This window comes from Haliotis asinina, chromosome 12 (assembly GCF_037392515.1).
Source record: "Haliotis asinina isolate JCU_RB_2024 chromosome 12, JCU_Hal_asi_v2, whole genome shotgun sequence".
Classification (NCBI taxonomy): domain Eukaryota; kingdom Metazoa; phylum Mollusca; class Gastropoda; order Lepetellida; family Haliotidae; genus Haliotis; species Haliotis asinina.
The window spans coordinates 32,612,635-32,632,465 of NC_090291.1; the positions used below are offsets into that span (position 1 = coordinate 32,612,635).

At 38.6% G+C, this 19,831-nt stretch overlaps 2 protein-coding genes across 3 annotated transcripts in view; one reads left to right on the forward strand and one right to left on the reverse strand.

Annotated features, from left to right (window-relative positions):
- The window catches only part of LOC137259077 (palmitoyltransferase ZDHHC3-like), an 89,657-nt gene extending 79,990 nt beyond the window's left edge, over window positions 1-9,667 (reverse strand). The window contains exons 1-2 of one of the 2 annotated variants that reach the window (XM_067796791.1): window positions 9,536-9,667; window positions 2,611-2,717 (exon numbers count right to left, since the gene is read on the reverse strand). In XM_067796791.1, coding sequence (XP_067652892.1) covers window positions 2,611-2,648 — 38 coding nt within the window. In that variant the 5' untranslated portion in view covers window positions 2,649-2,717; window positions 9,536-9,667. The remainder of the gene's footprint in view (window positions 1-2,610; window positions 2,718-9,535) is intronic. The other variant, XM_067796792.1, reaches the window with a different exon arrangement.
- A 13-nt stretch (window positions 9,668-9,680) lies between these two features.
- LOC137259079 (exosome complex component RRP42-like) lies at window positions 9,681-19,830 on the forward strand. The gene is made up of 9 exons (XM_067796795.1): window positions 9,681-9,837; window positions 10,488-10,589; window positions 12,276-12,370; window positions 13,504-13,669; window positions 13,893-13,963; window positions 15,514-15,637; window positions 16,945-17,003; window positions 17,490-17,586; window positions 18,485-19,830. Exons 1-9 carry the CDS (start codon window positions 9,781-9,783, stop codon window positions 18,587-18,589), a joined length of 876 nt encoding a protein of 291 aa, XP_067652896.1. The 5' UTR covers window positions 9,681-9,780; the 3' UTR covers window positions 18,590-19,830.
- Window position 19,831: the final 1 nt, after the last annotated feature.

Genomic DNA, 19,831 nt, shown 5'->3' on the forward strand with positions numbered 1-19,831 from the left:
TGGTCATACAATCACATTTCGCCTTATTTCAGCACACGAAACTGCTCAAGTTGGAGTAAAAATTATGTTCTGACTGTGTAGAAATTGTTTTCAAATATTGAATCAACATAGTGATAATGGTTATCGAAAATCAAAACTAAGGTGTTAGATTTGATATTCAATGAATCAAACTAAAATGTTGCAGCCCTGCTGATAGCCATCATAACATAAAAGAATCTCTGTATCTGTACCTCTGCAAAATATTTCCGTGGATTCTAATCTCCCCAAGAGACAACTGAAATGGGATTTGGTTGGTCTAACTCTGCAACTTGACCCTAAGTTACAGTCACAAGCCAGTCTAGCTTTCACAGATGGCTAACGTTTGTTCACTCATGTGGCAAGTATTTCAATAATACCGTAGCTGTCAGATTGGAAAATGATGTGAATCAATACAGACAATAAACTAATGCTTAGTCTCTGAAGATATAAATAATAATTTTATAACATAATTTTGATAGTAACAAACAAACCCATTTATATTAAATTGAAAAGAAGCCCCAGGGAGACCAAAGATTCAGATCCATGGGATATTTCAACTTCCCTCATTGCTTCAGCATTGCAGAGAGGCTAGGCAATAGGGAAAGTAATGTAGTTCGAGACAGTGAGAAAGACTACAGAGACCATAGCAAATCACCCTGTATTGGTCCATTGAGGTATGAGCCTAAGGTCAGACCAATTTCAATTCTTGCTTTACGGATTTTTGTCCTTAGAAAACCTACACACAGGAGGGGGAAAAAAACACCAGTCAAAGCAAAAACTCACATGAGTTTCCATATTCATTTTTTGATATGTTTATGTCAACTAAAAATAAGTTGAGTGGGTTTACGTTTCACACTGACTTCAAGAGTATTTCATTTAGGGCATATCAACATAAGGATTTGTTTTTAGCGGGATTTTTTTTTTAATTATTTCATGAAAATATATGACCAGTGGATCTGTAAAGCAAGAAATAAATTTGGTCTTGCCTAATATTCTGATAACTGAGAGCATTAGTGACCTTGTCTACTGCAGTTGTGTGACAATTAGTATTGTCACTTCATCACGGAAGGCTTAGATTGTGCTGACTGATGTCTTCGTCCTTGAGTACCTGTATTATTGCTGTATATTTCAGACGGTTACCATGGAGACACAGTAAAGGTTTTATCATTCATGACTGGATATAAAAACTGTTGAGATAAGTGGGTTAAGAGAGGATCCACCATTCAGCCAAGGAACCCATGATGTCACAAAGTGTAGACGCCACCTGTCATGTACAACTAGCCTGCAGCTCTTGTCGGACTACTGGGACAGCAAGGTAGCCTAGTGGTTAAGACGTGGGTACAATGTGTGAAGTCCATTTCTGGTGTCCCCCGATGTAATACTGTTGGAATATTGATGAAAGCAGCATGAAACTGAACACACTCACTCACTCATATTGGACTATAGGTTCTGTTAAAAAAAGGGAAATCAAACATAATATTAAAATGACAGTGATGTCACTCTACTGTTCTTAATGGACACTTCTTCTAATAACCCTCAAATCTGATAGAATCAGATTATTCTCGGGCAGTTATCTCAACAGTGTCCCTCTGCTCTGGGCATTATCGTAATAATGTCCCTCTGCACCGGGCATTATCTTAATAACATCCCTCTACCTCAGAGCTTTGAATTATTACTTGTTTTGAAGAGTGATACCACTTTGTCTTGCCATCACTGAATATGATTGTGAAATATGAAATTATTGACAGTTTCCAACATGTAGTACTGACACCCTGTTTCGAACCCACAACTCATCGCATACTAGCATGGCAGTTTTATCCACTACGCTACAAAGGATCGCTGTAAAGAATGAGTCGGTATCAATCATCTGTTCCTCGCAAGATGGGTAGTGCGAGTATCACACATACAGGGCATGGGTAGTGCACGCAGAACAAGTGCATTGTGCATGCAAGGCGAGGCGTCAGCTGCCAGCCTCATCCCATTTGATTTCATCACTGAAAACCAAATATTGAAATTATATCTAAAGTATATCTTCAGTCAGTTTATAAGTTGGACATAACATGACGTCTTTCAAGAGGGCTTACTTTTCAATAATGCCCACAGGTCATGTTATATCCTACATGTAAAACACAGTAAAACATGGTAAAACATTATAAAACATGACAAGCCCAGAGAATTTCATCATTTTTGACCCAGAAACTTCAGTAATATAAACTTGATAATTAATAGTCTCAGACAAATAGACAAGTTCCCGACAAAGTTCTTGAAAATGATTTTTTTCAAAAAACATCAGTTTTCTTTAAGTAAAACATGATAAAATGTGATGAAAAGGAGTCCAGTCATTTTAGATCCTGCAACTTCAGAGATCTAGACTTGTCAACTGATTGAGATTGCATAGGCCAGTGTTGAAGTTTGTTTCAGTATCTGTATGTACGAGAGGTAGTAGTAGTACCTGCTGTGTCTATCACTGCAAACCTGATGCGTAATTCTATATCATACAATACAAGATGTCAGACACGACACAGACTAACATGACAAAGGTATCCTCATCACAACAGTGAGAACAGCTGTCAGATATGTCTATCACATTACCTCCGTTTCGGACCTTCAGACGACAAAGTGGAATGCATTGCTTGTATTCAAGTCACCGACCAATCATGCAGCATGCATACAGATTCTCAAGGCTCAGCATTCAGTATCTGTGTTTGAGGAACAGGTCCTACTGTAGTACAACATTCAATGGATATGAAACGACATGCATATGTTGTACTGCACAGAGAACAGGGTATCTTTTAAAACATGACATAGCTGACAATGTATAAGTGAAATATGCCAATTGAAAATTATTATTATTATTTGAAAATTTGGAAATGAGAAAGTAGATCATCAAGTTGCAATATTATATATACACTGTATATATAAGCAAGAAAGCAAGGGAGGGAAGCACTGTAAAGCGTAGGGATGAAACAATATACTGTGGTAATAGCAGAACTGCAGTATTTTGCCTTCAGTTCAGTACACTGTAATGCAATGAAAAAAATTGGTATTTTCAGTTAAAATGACAGTTTTGTTCATTCATTTGTAACAAAGATGATGCTTAGTTTTGCAAATGGTATTAAACAACGTACAGTTTGGTTCTTTGGCTCAATTATCAACATTAAATCAACAAATCATATCCCATTTACCAAACTCAAACAGACCAAACCAAAGGCCTTGTACCGCACTACATACTGTTCTGGGGTAAGAGCGTACTGTTTCACCCCTAGTAAAGCCAGGTGTCTGATTGGTTAATATTGATATTACTGATTGTCAATGCAAACATCAGAAAGTTTTTTTTGTGTGTGTGTTTATTTTTTGGGGGGTTAGGTATGTAGGAGAACCCATGAAAATGGCCCACTGCAAAATCTTTCTGAAAGATTCTCTATTTTACAATAATTTCAGCTAACAAGATAACAGTAATAATAATCATGATAATAGTCCTTTTAGGACCATGCACAATGCATGCTCAAGAAGGAAAACAGTATAGTGATTGGAATCACTTAGAATAGGCAAGTCTGTAGAAGTAGGTCTTGAGAGAAGAGCGAAAGGAAGAATAGTGTTGACAGAGTCTAGTTTCAATGGGCAGGCTATTCCAGGCAGTAGCAGCAGAATAACAAAATGTCCCATGGTCAAATCATTTGGTCCTGACAACATGCAGTCGTTTGTTCTCTGATCTGAGAGATTTAGTGGGCAGGTAGATATCGATGAGGCTGGATAGAAAGTGTGGAGCCAATCCAGAGTGACATTTAAAAGCAAGACAATAGGTTATATGTTATTCTATGTCCAATATTTAATAGTAACAAGTCCTCATGCTTATCATAGACAATGATAGACATCAGAATGTTTACAAATAAAAAATAGTCATCCCTAATATTACATTTCAAGTAAACCATTAAAATTCTGGTAAAATAATCCCCATTATGAAACATATCAAAGAAAACGCCTTGTTTGCTTGGTTCTATGAGTTCATTAATATTGGGGGGGTGGGGGAGGTGCTTTAGTTGATTACACCATACTCAGCAATTTTCCACCATCATAACCATGATGTCTCTTAATAACCAAGTACGGATCAGACAATCCACTGAATCACGTAACAAATTTCTGACAGGATGATGAACTCATTACAAGCCAAATCACTGAAACTTCACAATCCATTCGGACAATTTGTATGACTACTGACTAGTATAATTCTGCTGGGGACCAGTTGTAACCTAGAATCTCTACATACACATTTTCAACAAGTTTCACAGTTACATATGGCAGCAGGAGGAAGACTGCAACACCAAATAAAACTGGAAATCAGGTAGGTTTGTGGAAAGTTGTTTATTTTTGGGATTTACTGACCGAAACTGTCTATGTCCCTGTCTTGTTAGAAAGCTTTACAAACAGCCTTCACTGGGGTATATCTAGTGTCTGTGAATAATGACTAACATCAGTGATGGGATCTAGACCAACAACAGCGTTCAAAATACCTGCCTGCCCAACTGTCCAGAATAAGTTATTTTCAACACAACCTACCAGATCCTGAACTTCACCTGCCTGACGGTCACAATAAAATTGCCTGACTTGTATATGAATGTATATGAGGACAGTCATCATATTTCAGCATAATACATTATCATTAATTCACTATATTGCTTGTCAAACCTAAATTATAAGCTAGCAGTTACGTTTTGGTCAGGTTTTTCATCTAACCACCCCAGTAGTCAGGCTGAAAAAAATGTGGGGTTTGGGGGAGTTTCATAGCCTGCCATCATTGTTGCTCAAAAATTTAAAATGTCCCAAAAAGTTCAGTCCCTCTGGGGCCACGTGCTTGACCATATCCAGTAATCTCCAAAAATAAAATCTTGTTGGTTTTGTTACACATATCACCACTGACAAGAGCCTCCACTACACAAATTACTCATCATTTCTCGCTGAACATTGCGTGACATTTCAGTGTCGATAAAACTTCTCTTTGTCTAAATGTATAGTTGTTCTTCAAAGACTTAGTTAATGGGAATTTTAGAAAGAAAACATGTTTCAACTCTTCTTCAAAGATGTCAACAAATGCCAATTGGAATTAAAAAATTATTAGTTCAGTGTAACTCGACCTAATTCTGTGTTTGCGTGGTTTGCATTTCACAGATTTCACTATCACCACGACCAGTAAACAAGACCTTTGGGTGCTTACTTTCACGTTACTCCATGGAATGAAATGACCAAATATCTCTGAGTTTCCGAAATAAGCATTCAAAATATCCCATGTCTGAACATAATCATTTTTTCCCAGTTAGACCGAAAGCGCACTTAATAAATGACAGATACGTCCCCGTATATGGAGAGTTCAAGACCAACAGTACAAGTGAGAATTTCAGAATAGGCCACAGCAACCTACAACATGCATCTATGTATCAACTCACAAAAATTTATAGGATGAGCATGCAACCTGGTTTCATATGATGTGTGTTTCCATGTCAACATGCACTTGGTTTGTGTTTTGGGAGGGTGGGGTGGTGTTATTGTTTGTTTTTTGTTGTTTTTTTGCCGCAGTCAGAAATATCCCACCTCTCTATCATGCATGAGAGAACAGTCTTGAAAAAATAAATTGAGTCTTGAACAAACAAATGATCAACATCATGAGCATCGATCTACACAGAGTGAGTACAATGACATGTGTCAACCAAGTCAGCGAGTCTGACCACCTGATCCCGTTTGTTGCCCCTTACGACAAGCATGGGTTGCTAAAGACAAATTCTATCGCTTTCTCACCCAGATTTTCAGAGGTCTATGTACATGGAGCAAGATCAATGAGTTCCTAAAACAAGGCCCTACAACACTGAAAGCTTTTAGCTTAGCTGTCAACAGACAAGTCTTATATAGCATACTCTGGATTTGGTTGACATCAATGTTACGAGTCACAATTTCCCTAGTGAGTGCAACCATGGTGGCAGTACAACAGAAGTTGAAGTGTATTCCGTAGCATCAGTAGCAGACACAGCTGCAGCTGTTTCAGCTGTTATATATCTAATGTGGGTATAAACTGTAATTGCTGTAGACATTAACTGTATTTGGCTGTATGACGGGATACGTATGAACTATTCTGTCTTAGGTATGTATTTTTATATCATCAAGAGGAATAAAGAAATATAAAAATGATCTAAACTTTTAATTCTGCCATGGCAACGTTTTCTCACAATAAACACTATAAACAGTTTTTATCACATCACAAAGCAAAAAATATATACATGGTGACAATACTTCTGAAATGACTCAAGATGGCCAAAAAAGGAGTGAGAGAGTGAGTTTAGTTTTATGTCACTTTTAAAATATTCCAGCAATATCACGATGGGGGACAGCAGAAATGGGCTTCACAAATTGTAACCATGTCGGGAATCAAACCCAGGTCATCTACATGACGAGCTAACGCTTTAAACACTATACTACCCCACCTCCCCTGCTGAAGAAGAATAAAGGGATGCTGTGGTAAGTATACCTAAGGTGATGATCTGGGAAGAATCCCTGAAGTGATGATGTTAGATGTTTGGCAAAAGCATTGATGTTGGAAGTATCCATAGAGTGATAATACTGAAAGGATGTCTGACATTTGGGTACAGTTTTCGAAATGATCAGGGTTAATTTTCCAAAAAGTTCTCCTCACTTCCACTGTTAAAAGAAATATCTTTGTGCACTACAATCGCTTTCATCTTGTCAACTTATTCCTCATTGTTAACAGGTTCTAAGGAAGGACTCACAAAATGTGCAGACCTTGCGAGTTTGAAGCAGGTCATGCAAACACTTATCTTGTCTGTCAAGCCAAATTGTACTGTCAGTCTAAGAGACATAGTCTAAGTTAAACACATCCAAAATTACTGTATCCAGTGGTATGTCTAGACAGCAAATGGGCACCTATATCAAGAATGAGGTAAGAAACTGTGGGATTCAGTACTAGTGATTGTCTTTAAGTAGAATCTTTATCATTACTGTCAGCATTATGTTCCATTTCAGGGGGATATATTATTATATATAGCCTATATCACTTGATACAGTCATGTTACAAGATTGTGTTGATCCAGTTGTAGCCTCCTAGTCATGGAGTCCTATCTAACATCAAGACCTTATTCAGGTATAATGTGTGTTGTGCAGTTTGCATGTGTTTGTGGAACTCTTCAGGTTTGTGAGGGAAACTGCCTGCCAGTTAGCAATATTCGTCTGCATTCACTACATGGCAAGAGAGATACTAGTGAGTGAGTGAGTGAGTGAGTGAGTTTAGTTTTATGCTGCACTCAGCAATATATTCCAGCTATATGGCGGCAGTTTATAAATAATCAAGTCTGGACCAGACAATCCAGCGATCAACAACATGAGCATCGATCTGCGCAATTGGGAACCGATGACATGTGTCAACCAAGACAGTGAGCCTGACCACCTCATCCTGTTAGTCACTTTATATGACAAACATGGGTTACTGAAGGCAAATATTCTAACCAGCACCTTCATGGGTACCAATATACATGAAAGTGATGTGGCTAGCCTTAAGAGGAACACCAAATTCAATCTAAAGAAACTTGTGGTTAATTAATACCAAGCAATTTATGCCAAGAAGTCATCTGATTCACTATCGCCCATCAACAAAACCACTAACAGGCTACATAACTCTGTTGCCAGAGCATTGCAGCGTAACAGAAGTGATATAATGTGTGGAAGGATTTTCTGTTAGTTGTATATATAGCGTGTAACAAGCTCGTCATTTTGCTCCCAAGGGTTGGGTGACATGTCACCATACACAGATTTCCACCGACCCCTGCAGTTAATGCTAAATGGGGTTATGTTTGTGTGTACAAAGCGAGCGTTGTGGAAGCCTGTAGTACATAGTAAATTGGATGGCTCAACCCCTACAAAGTTTAAAACTCAAAACTACTTACTAGTTGTAGTGTATCTGATTGATGACCAAAAGGCGTCTGCATGAAACAACAATGATTTCTTCCTTGGAAGTGTGGTTATGGCTGAAGTGACAATAATATTGTAAGTAATATTATACTGACACCCCTCTCTCTTCCAAGAGTGAAATTGTTCTGTTATACCCTATGTCATGTGAAATCCTATTGTCCATCAATAAAATACATATTGACAACCAGTAAAAACTAGTCTTGGTTTTGTAACTAAGTAACAGTATACTGTCAACACATAAATATTTTCACAACAATTGCTCCGATTTCAGGTTTTGACAATTTTCACCCAGAAATGAACATGAATTCTACAGCTGCGCAGCCCTCTGACTGGGTTGAAATTTTGTTCATGCAAGAGAATCATGTGCTCTGTTGTTGCCTCCATAAGTGTCCAATACCAATTACTCCTTTCCTATTAGCACTAAATATAAATCTGCACAAGGTTTAACAGTGTGGACAGTCGGTTAGCTCGTCAGATTTGAAGTTTATGAGTTTCAATCAGACAGATTTTTAAAAAAGAAAACTGCCTGCTTGTGTTGTAACATGCCACCTACAAAATGTTGTGGTGCAGACTTTTCAAGTTGGTCACAGGGATGGTCATTGTGATCACCAGTCCAGTCTATCAATGTATATTGCTATAAGCAGAGAATGGACCTGTGTATGATACTTTCATGAATGGGTTAATAATACAATTACATTTGGATGATATGCATTTGAGTACTGTCAACCTGGCTATATGTAGCCTTGTAGATGGTATAATAACCAGACATGGAACCGTTCAGTGCACTGGTTTGTGATCCCATAAATGGGAATTAACTGAATCTGCGGCAGAATCTGTGTTGCTAAATATTTCTTTTTTCTCTATTATTTAGTAACGGATGGGGCTAGAATGCAGTTTACCTGGCACAGCACCAGCCGGTCAACACCTTTCAACAATCCAAAGGGTTAGAGTTTGGGGCACCCTTTAGGTACCCTTTACGATCCTTAGGGTTTGGGTTTGGTGTTAGGGATAAGGACCCTTTATGATCCTTAGCGTTTGGGGTAAGGGTTTTTCTTTGGGTTACAGGGATTGGGAAAGAGAACTTTGACAATGGGCCATTTTCATGATTATTAGCCATTTCCTGAATTTCGAACGGGCCACTGCCCTTGTATCAATAGTAAACTTCGAAATTTTTCATTCTTATGTGCAAAATGGCCCATAGCCCCTGCCTTTCCCAATCCCTGGGGCTAGGGTCTGGTACCCTTTCCTATCTTTAGGAAGCTCTTATTGCGGTAATCTGGAAAAGTGCACCCGGTAAAGTGCAGTACTCCCATGGACGGTCTTTATGAGTACTTTTGACAATGCTATTACAAATGGTGACATTGCGGCTTTCGCATTTCTATATTCTGGAAAACAGAGTTGAGAAACATTACTTAGAGTATTACACGGATATATATTTCACCTTACGCACTCGACTACCTTTTGCAAAAACAGGATGAGCTGCGGGGAAGCGAAAGGGAGAGATAGTTCAGATAAGAAAAACAGCGAGAGATCTGATTATCTTACTTACATAATTTATAACCGGAACTGAAATAAATGCTTCAATAGAATGGCATCAAAGATCGGACGGCATATTCAGAATGACAACTCCTGCCTAGAAACAGGTAAGCATCGCAATCCTGGAAGCCGCCATTTACACAAATATTGATGACGTGTAAACAAAACGTGCTGACGTTAAGAGACTTCCGGGTTTGAGATGCACATGGCAGGTGATTGTTTTGAAAAACGAAATAATATAAATTTATAGAGAAGAACATGGTTGACGTTCAACTAAGTGAAGCAGAGAAGACCTTTATTCTCCATGGAATCCAAGTATGTGCACATAATCTAAATACCCGACTACGGTAATTGGTAGGCTTCATATTTGTTTAACATCGAATTTTAGTGTAGATCTATCATCTAGCACTCTGCAGCTCACTGCTCAACTTAGTTGGGATTACGGCTGAATGTAGTACGAGTCACATTTTTTATTTGCAATTGAAGCATCAGCAGTATCTGCTTAAAAGATTTCCGTCCGTAACCCCGTTAGTTCTTTTTAATCATTCCATGACGTAGTTCAGCTAGCCAAACGTCGTGTGCGGGAACACGACGTTTAGCTAGATGAACTATCTATGACGAAGAATATAGGCCTGTGGTTTTGATGAAAAGCCCAAACGTAAACACGGAATCTAAACCATAAACCTAATCCTAAAACTTAACATGAAATCTACCCTAAATCCCCGAAATAATCCTAATAAATGGAATACATTTCAGGCAGGGGGTACGGGAGGAACTCTTACTAGTAGGATAATTCGGTCAATATTTATTGTACAAGATATTATCCTTCAACTGACATGTCTCTTGTTATCATAGGTCTGCTCTGCCACAATAAACATAAAGTCATTGCTATTGTTCCATGTCGTGTCATGTGATGTCACATCATGGATATTCTGTATATTGAAATTTGTTACGTTTGTTTGCAGGACAATCTGCGTGAGGATGGGAGAAGTTGTGAGGACTATCGTCACATGGAAATTGAAACTGATGTAGTTTCAAACACAACAGGTTCAGCCAGAGTGAGACTGGTCAGTGGAATGTCCTTTACATATTGAAAATGGTGTGAACTGAACAATCCATACCCATGGCCAAGAGTATAAGTAGACATGTACTGACGTGTTGGGCAACCTGTACATGCTTGTCCATAAACATCAGGATAAAAAGAATTGAATTCGCACTAAAGGAAAATATGTGCAGGGACGATAATGGGTATTAGTAAGAAAAAAACAGACGAAATTGAGACGGGAATCTTTCTCCATTGATTTATATGATTCACATGATTTGAATTGATTTTTGTCATCTTAACTTCATGCAATGTGAATTGAAGTTACATATATGTTACAGTCCATTTCCTCCCTCCCTCTCTCTCTCTCTCTCTCTTTCTCATCCTAATGTTATGTCACAGGAACTACAGACAGTTGATTCCGCTTGATGTGTTTTGTATTAGAAGAATGATAAACCTGTGGACCACAACAACATGCTATAGTTGGTGCCTGGCATGGTGTGTGCTGGGAACCTGACACATGTAGCTTTCATAGAGAGCAGTCGTATGACCTACCTCTGCAACACTTGCATGGACTGCATGTGCTAAGGCCCAGTACCTGTCAGACCACAAGTAAGGTGGGCTGTCTATGCCAACATCAGTGAGTGCTGAAAGTGTGGTGCAGTGTTAATGACAAAACATTTTAGCCTGTGACTGTTAAAAATATAGTTCGTAGTCATTCATTGTCACAACACCATGAAAGCTTAAAATGTGCAATGAATAACTGTTATACAAATAAATTGCTATCAAATTACTGACATAGGTGTTAAATAAAATGTAAACATACAGTCTATTCAAATTAATGCAATCCAGTTTTGGTCTTGAAGAAAATGGTTATGGCACATCCAAATTTGTGTTAAAGTCAACTTATTCTGAATCAACCAAAACAGATATGAATGCTCCAGAATAGTTACAGACATGACAACTTTAGATATGAACCAGGAAGGGTTAGAATCTGTGGGTATAGATCATCTAGTATCCATCTTTATGATGTTTGCCACATATGCAAGTTGCATCGAAGAAAAATTTCCTCATAACATTTCTGTGATGACATTCTTCACTGTATGAACAGAGGCAATATTGAATAAACTCTCTTGCCTAAGGTGACACCACATGTACCACATTTGCTTTGTAGTGGGGAAAGGCTGAAGTAATAGAATCTCTGGTTGTCAAGCTGCCAAACATGGTCACCCATCCAACAACTCTCTGTGACCAACAATGCTTAACTTCAGCCAATGTGGGACGCTGTGCACTGGACCATTCTCCACCACAATACATATACATTCTGTGTAGGTCTTGGGTAGAATAGGCCTTCAGCAACCCATGCTTGCCATAAAAGGCAACTATGGATAGGGTGGTCAGACTCACTGACATGTCATTGGGTCCCAATTGTGCATATTGATGCTTATACTGTTGATCACAGAATTGTATGGTCCAGACTCGATCATTTACAGACTGCCGCCCTATAGCTGGAATATTGCTGAGTGCGGCGTGAAACTAAACTTACTGGCTCACTCACTGTTTCAAACGTGCCTGGGTAGATTACAAATTTTGTGGGGCAGTAAGGCAAGGCTGCTTAACTTCATCTGATTTATGACCTGAGCTCCATTTTACAATTACAGGGCCACACACAAACACAAGTTAAAACCTGTTCACATGTTTTCCAACCTAGGCAAACACAGATGTCCTGGTAGGTGTGAAGGCAGAACTAAGTGCTCCCACTCCTGAGAAGACAGACAGAGGCCGTCTCGAGTTCTTTGTAGACTGGTGAATACTTTGCTTATATACTAGGGCTGTGTTTCGAAAGTAAATTGTATTGCAATATACTGCGATTCAGATACCCATATTGTGATATAGTGGGAACTTGGGTGTTTGACAGTGAGTGACACAAACAGTGCATGTCAGCCCTATTGACTACAGTATAATATAAGTCCCTACCATATATATCAGGCTTCTAATAACAGCGATCTCAAAGTGAGGTTGCATATTAAGGGTTTCTGTTTCCATTTTGTGCAATTTATAGTATGACAGTATGCCATTTTGTCACTGAATAATGAAGGAAACATTTGTCGTGAATGGCAGTCTGTGTAGATTTTGATTTAAGTCATAAAGATAATCACAAAGTCTTCATATGTTCTTTTCCCAATATACTGGTTCTCAGAAAGGATATTGCGATGCGTATCATTTGAAAAGTGTATTGCTATATACGGATATACCATTCCTATTATATACCATGATGGTTGTCAGAAATATGTCATAGCAGAAATAAGTATGATCATCTGTTTCCTGTGAAGAAACAGTCTGCTTATCTTAGTAATTAATGTACATTTCACCTTGTGAGTTTGTCATTGATAGAACCCTGACACTGACGGGCAGTGACTGAACAGGCTGGGTGTCTTTTTATTATCCATTTCATCTTGAAATATCCCAGTTAGAATTAGTCTTCTGCAACCCATGTTTGTTGCAAGAAGCGAATAACAGGGTCAGGGTCACTGACTTGGTTGTTATATGACTTTATATCCGAGTCGTGCATGATGTCATTGTCATTCACTGAATTTTCTGGTCCAGATTCGATTATCTACAGATTGCCATCATATATTTGAAACATTGCAGCATTAAACAACAAAAAAACCCAGTCATCTTGAAAGCAATATTGCTAAATGAGGCATAAAATGTTGCTCACTCGCTCATCTTGTCATTGATAGATTCCATGTTTTTCTACACTAAGAGGTTTCAAATCAATGATTAGCCCTCATTCTGTTTTTAGTTTTTCACCACCACGCCTGTTGTCATGGATTCTAGCATTTAATCATAGCACCAGGTATTGATATTGTTGAAAGTTGTTGTTTTTGTCACAATGTTATCTCTGTTGACGCAAGGGATCATTGTTTTTTTTCCAGCTCAGCGAATGCTACCCCTCAGTTTGAGGGGCGAGGAGGGGAGGAGTTGGCAACTGAAATCAGCACCATGTTGTCCCGAGCCTATGACTGTTCCAGCTGTCTAGACCTACAGTCTCTGTGTGTTATCCCCAAGCAACAGTGCTGGGTCTTATTTGTAGATATTCTGGTGAGCATCCACTTATAGAGAATCTGTAAGCCAGGTTTTGTTTTCTGGATTATTGCATTGTGTGGCGTAAAACAAAACTCACTCCCTAGTTATCACATGACAGAATAGTGATGGAATATTTAAAATATGTCTTCTTAATGAATAGTAACAGAAATGCAAATCAGATTTGACATCTTTGAATCCCAATGCCAACTGCTATTTACACTATACATTAATTTTTCAGTTGTTGGAATGTGGAGGCAATCTGTTCGATGCTGCATCCATCGCTGTTAAAGCTGCTTTGTTCAATACACGGTAATCAGATCATGACAAGACAAAGTTATTTCACTGGTCATGGGCCAAACTCAGTACAGTAGCTAGCTGTAGGTGAGTGATCATGTGACAAATTCCCATAGACTTACATGTTAGGTAACTCTTGCAAGAATAATTGTCATTAGCATCATTCGTGTAGTTTTGGTGGAGTTGCTTTTAATACTTATCTACCAGCTGAGAAATCATTTCAGCTACCTACACTTAATTTCCATTTGAGTTTCCAATAATTATTAAAAAATCTGCATATTGGAACAACATATATATGACATATCAATGAGGTTTAACATGCCTGGCTATGGGAGAGAGTAAACATGGTAGAATGAAGATGTTCTCATGTTCTTCAATAACTAATCAATGGAAACATGATTTCTGTACACATAGCAGAAGATGATTTCACAGATGTTTGCAAAATATGAAAGTGAATTGTTTGCTACTTAATTATGAAAGTTATTCTTGCAACAGTTACTTATCATAAGTCTATGGAAATTTCACTAATGATGACTTGCTTATGGCCGACTACTGTAAGCTTGATGAAGCACTCATAAAATCTGACAACTCAAAGGAATAAATTTTGATTTTAGCATTGTGTAAAGGTAGAATTCCTTCTGGCATTGTCTCTTGTTTCAGCATCAAATGAAGGATTTAGCAATATTAAGAAGTGATGAAAGTTATCCATGAAGACTAGAGTTTGTTGAATGTAATAGTTGCATGCTTGATGTTCATCAGAAATGTTCATAAAAATATTTGAAACAAATAGTTATGACACCACCTTGGTAAACAGACCTGCTCAGACTGGATGTTTATATGTCCTCAGATGTGACTAATGTGTGTAAGTAATGAAGCTTGCTATCTTATCCCATGTTCTCTAAAAGCAAACTGAACTGACTGCCAAATCCAACCACAGATCATCTTCAGACTCCTCTGCCACTCTCAAATGACCCCAAGTTGCTGTGGTGACCTGCTGTAACTCTATATTGAAACACACAGATCTGTGTTTAAACATATGGGGCTCCTTTAACAAAGCAACCTTAACTAAGGTTAGCCTTAAATCCCATTCTTTACCACTGCACTAAGGTTACCTTAGGCATAGATAACTTTAGAGCAATGTTAAAGGATGGGACTTAACGTTAACCTTAGTAAAGATGGCTTCATGAAAGGAGCCCCTGTTCTTGAAGCTAGAGGAAAACATTCCTGGACACTTAATCCATTGCTGCAGTCAATTAACCCCCAGATGTAAACATGAAAAGGATGTGGATGCTTATCTCTGCATGTGTCCTAACTTGTTCTGTCTTTAGAACATTTTTTGAAGACCGATTTCCTTTGCCAAGTTTTCCTCTGAAGTCTTCTCCATTGTCTGCACTTTGAACATAATATTTAAGGATGGAAAACTAGATTATAAAGGCATTACTAAATTGCTGTAGCATTACTAAAAGACCTTCAATACCACACTCACATGGAGTCCTTTCAGCTGTAGCATGAATATTCAAAGTAACTATATTTGTATTTGAGATTTGACAATTTTATTAATTCAGAATTCCAAGTGTGACCGTCAGTCAGGAAGAAGGGGGTGAGATGGAACTGGAGATATCGGATGACCCATATGATGTGAAACGGCTCGATGTCAGTACAGCACCCTGTGTAGTGACACTGAACAAGGTAGGGACAAAGAAAGATGCGTTTTTTAAACATGTGTTGAACACACCAACTCAAAATAAAGATATTTTTCTCAACTTATGAATGGAATAAAAATAATGGCAACTTGGCTCAAAATTTATGAAATGAGTGAAATTGTGGGGATTTTTTTTCAGTTGTTTAATATACAGTTCAGTGTATTATGGAATATAAGAGATATTGACATCAAAAGTTTTGGATTAGAATATGTTTTGGCACTCATGTAAATCTGTCAAGATTCTCTATCCGTGTGACCCGTGAAGGTCCCGGGGTAGAATAAGCCTTCAGCAACCCATGCTTGCCATAAAAGGCAACTGTGCTTTGTGTAAGAGGCGACTAACGGAATTGGGTGGTGAGGCTCGGTGACTTGGTTGACACGTGTCAGCGGTTCCCAATTGTGCAGATCGATGCTCATGTTGATCACTGGATTGTGTGGTCCAGACTTGATTATTTACAGACCGCCGTCATACAGCTGGAATATTGCTGAGTGCGGCGTAAAGCTACATTCATTCACTCACTCACTCTCACTCACTCACTCACTCACTCACTCACTCACTCACTCACTCACTCACTCACTCACTCACTCACTCAGATCAGGCATTCTGGTCAATGGTGAATTCCAAACCCAAGATCATTTATTGTTTGGTTCACACTAAATCAGTTACAAGCCACCATTTACAAAATGCAGCTTGGTTTTTAAAACAACAAACCAACACTTCACAGCCAAACACTATGAACTCTGAGTAGTAGCAATGTCTGAATGTTGGATTGAGCATCATGATATTCCGTGAATGATATTCATGAATGTTCCAGATCGTTCTCATGCCTTTAATCAGTTATTTGCCTGACTAGGGGCAGCCATGTTGGCAGTGGGGTACACCAGTGCTTAAAGTATTGCTTCTCTTACAGAAGACCTTGGTTTGATTTTTACATGGGTACAATGTGTGGAGCCCATTTCTGGTGTGCCCCACTGTGATATTGCTGGAATATTGCTAAAAGCTCAGTAAAACTAAACTCACTCACTGGCTCACTTCCTTTACACCGGGCAGCCATGATACTGATGTTACACTACTATTATATTGAAAACTGAAACTTGGGGGGGGGGGGGGGGGGGGGGTATTTATTCATATACTTTTTTCAACTGATCCATGATTATTTCTAAATCAGTTGATAATGACCTATTTGTTGCTCGAATGTAACTTGTATGTGGCATTGCATGTCATTACATTGAGTGAATATATTAGTACTGTTTCTATGTTCATTTACCCAATGTGAATATTTCACGGTTCTAGATCGGCCACTATCATGTGGTTGATGCCAGTCAGAAGGAGGAGGCCTGCACTCTTGCCAGGTAAGGAAATACTGTTTACCTGAACACATTTCAGCATTGCCTGTATGTATCCTCATCTTTTTCTTTCCACACATCAATAGGCATCAAACCCAAGCTGCATCACTCACTTTGACATCAGATTGATTTTAACTTGTCCAATCCATTTAAGATTAAATAGTGTGTCACATGTGTTTGTCTGGGAACAGTCCTCATAAAAATTTTCTCATCTGAAGGTTTAGTTTTACCCATTTATCCAAGCCTATAATCTTTAAGAGTGTTATATCTGTTTTTCAACATGGCTGGCACAGCCATTTAGACTTGATGCAGATAATACCACTAACTGAGAAAAAATCAATCTTTTTCATGAATATCAGTGCTTTTACTTGTTTTGGGACAAGCAGATATATGTCTTGAACATCGTGACATAGTTGTTGCAGTTCTAACAAAACTGAATTCATCCTCCTTATGTCACTTCTCACACAACGATGTGGATGCTCTGTATTGTAGACTGCTGATGGGAGTCACAGAGAAGGGCACAATCACAGCACTGAAGAAAGAAGGGTGTGGCAGTCTTGACCCTGAGAGTGTGTTTGATATGATGGAGGTATGGTTTTTCAAAAACTTTACCTGCACACTATAGTTATTCAGATTTGAAAAATATGTATTTACATGCATCCCAATAATGTAGATCAATGCTTATGATGCATTGTCTGGTAACAAATTGATTATGGTGGAAGGTGTCAAAACCAGCGCCTGTCCAATCCAGCAACATTTGCATAAATCTCAGTCCCATTCATGACTTGTACATTTATCATCAGTTCTACAATCCGGCACATTGTTTAAACTGGATTATTTCTTCATTTCCAATGAGTGCCAGTTTAGACAGGTTCTACTGTGTTTTGACAGCTGTCATATAGCTGGAATATCACTGAGAGGAGTGATGTACAACAGTCAAAGAAATAAACATGATTTTCAGAGACTGATCTAAGACTGTTCAGGCTACAAAGAGAATTGTCTCCCCTTAATGTGTTGATAGATGCTTCAGAAAGTTTCATTTTTGAGGAATCCATTTGAAACAATTAATTTATTGTGTCTAGAATGGCTATTATATTTTAATTGTTAGACACATCTGTGCTTGATACAACTCAGCCTTTCGGAATTGATTAAAAATATTTGCAAGTGTGAAAGGAACAAATTTGTAATTTATTTCAGAGGCAAATTGAATGGTAGAGAAGATCATATCTTGCAAGGGTTTAAGGATGTTTATATACAGTGGAAGCTGTCTATACCGGCACTCATCAGGACTGAAGAAAAAATTCAGTTAAGACAACATGCCAGTTTGTAGAGCTGATGATAAATGTACAAGCCACAGTGGGGACTGAGCCTTTATGCTGGTGTTGACAACTTTCTGGATTGGACAGATGCTGATTTTGACAGCTTCCACTGTTTATGTATTGCTGCCTGTGTTAATTGAAGCTAACTGTTACCATGGTTACTTGCAGACAGGGAAGAAGATTGGCCAGGCCCTGAACAGTAGTCTGATGAAGGTCCTAGAGGAAGAGGAGAAGCAAGGCCCCAGAAGGAAGACTGTGGGCTTCCTCCGATAGCAGCACCACAGGATCACATTGTGGGCACAGAGAACAGGACTCCCGTGGGGATGCCGGGACAGAATAGGTCCCCAGCACCCCATGCTTGTCGTAAGAGGCGACTAAGTTGAAGACTGTACCATATCCTGAATATTCTGACATGACAGGACAGTGGTCACACGAGGGAGTGTAGGAGCTTTGCTGTGGTGTCAGATCATGGATAGTAATCAGATGAATCTAGGACCAGGTGTTTACAATATGTCTCCGGATTAATTGTCCTTCATCATGATGGTGAAGCCTAGTGGTTAAAGTGTACAATTCTCCATATGGGTACAATGTGTGAAGCCTGTTTCAGGTGTCTCCTCCAGTTTTATTGCTGGAATATTGCTAAAAGTGGCGTTAAACCAAACTGACTCACTCCTTCATAATGGATGGAGGGATCTCTGCAGAATTCAAACAATGGCCAATTCTCATTACAATCAACCTTTTACTTTCATATGATATATCTCATCCATAAGTGGACCTAAGCAATCATGTCATCTCCTCTAAACTAAAGTCACTGTACCAGCGAGTGAATCATACAAACCAGAAACTGTTTTTGAATATCTGGTTCCAAATGTAAGTAATATAAGCTACACCATTATCTTGTGTATATTTTATATACCCTCTCTTTGCTGAGTAAGATAGCATACCCATGAAGCTATTTCTTAGTTTCTTAGGATTCCTTTTGAAAGAAATGAGGGTAAATTGCTTGAATATGTTGAGATCTGATTGGCTGAATCACATGTCAGATTTCTGACCAGCACATTCCTTATTTACGTCCTCCGGGCATTGTATATAAGCAAAACATATCTGGCTTGAAAGAGATCTTGGCCATTAATCATTTGACAAGATGGTCCTCCATGCTGTAAAGTGATCCCAGCTGACTCAAAGCATACTGAGAGGATACCTTTGCTGAGTGAGTGAGTGAGTGAGTGAGTGAGTACTTTACAGGACACTTTGTCTTCTTTGAAAGCTCAACGAAATGAACTTGCAGTTTCTTCAACAGACTTGTTTAGAGTGGTTTCCATGTTTCATGTGCAGATGTATCTGTGTTCAGGATTATTAGCCATGATATTCATGATAAGTCAGTTTCAGTGAAGCAGTTCAGGAGAGAAAAACAAGGAACAAGAATATTCAGAGAGATTTATATCCACCCCACTCAAAGAAATGTGTTTTGGGGATATAGCAGACAAATAAATGCATAAAATGAAAAAAGCAAAT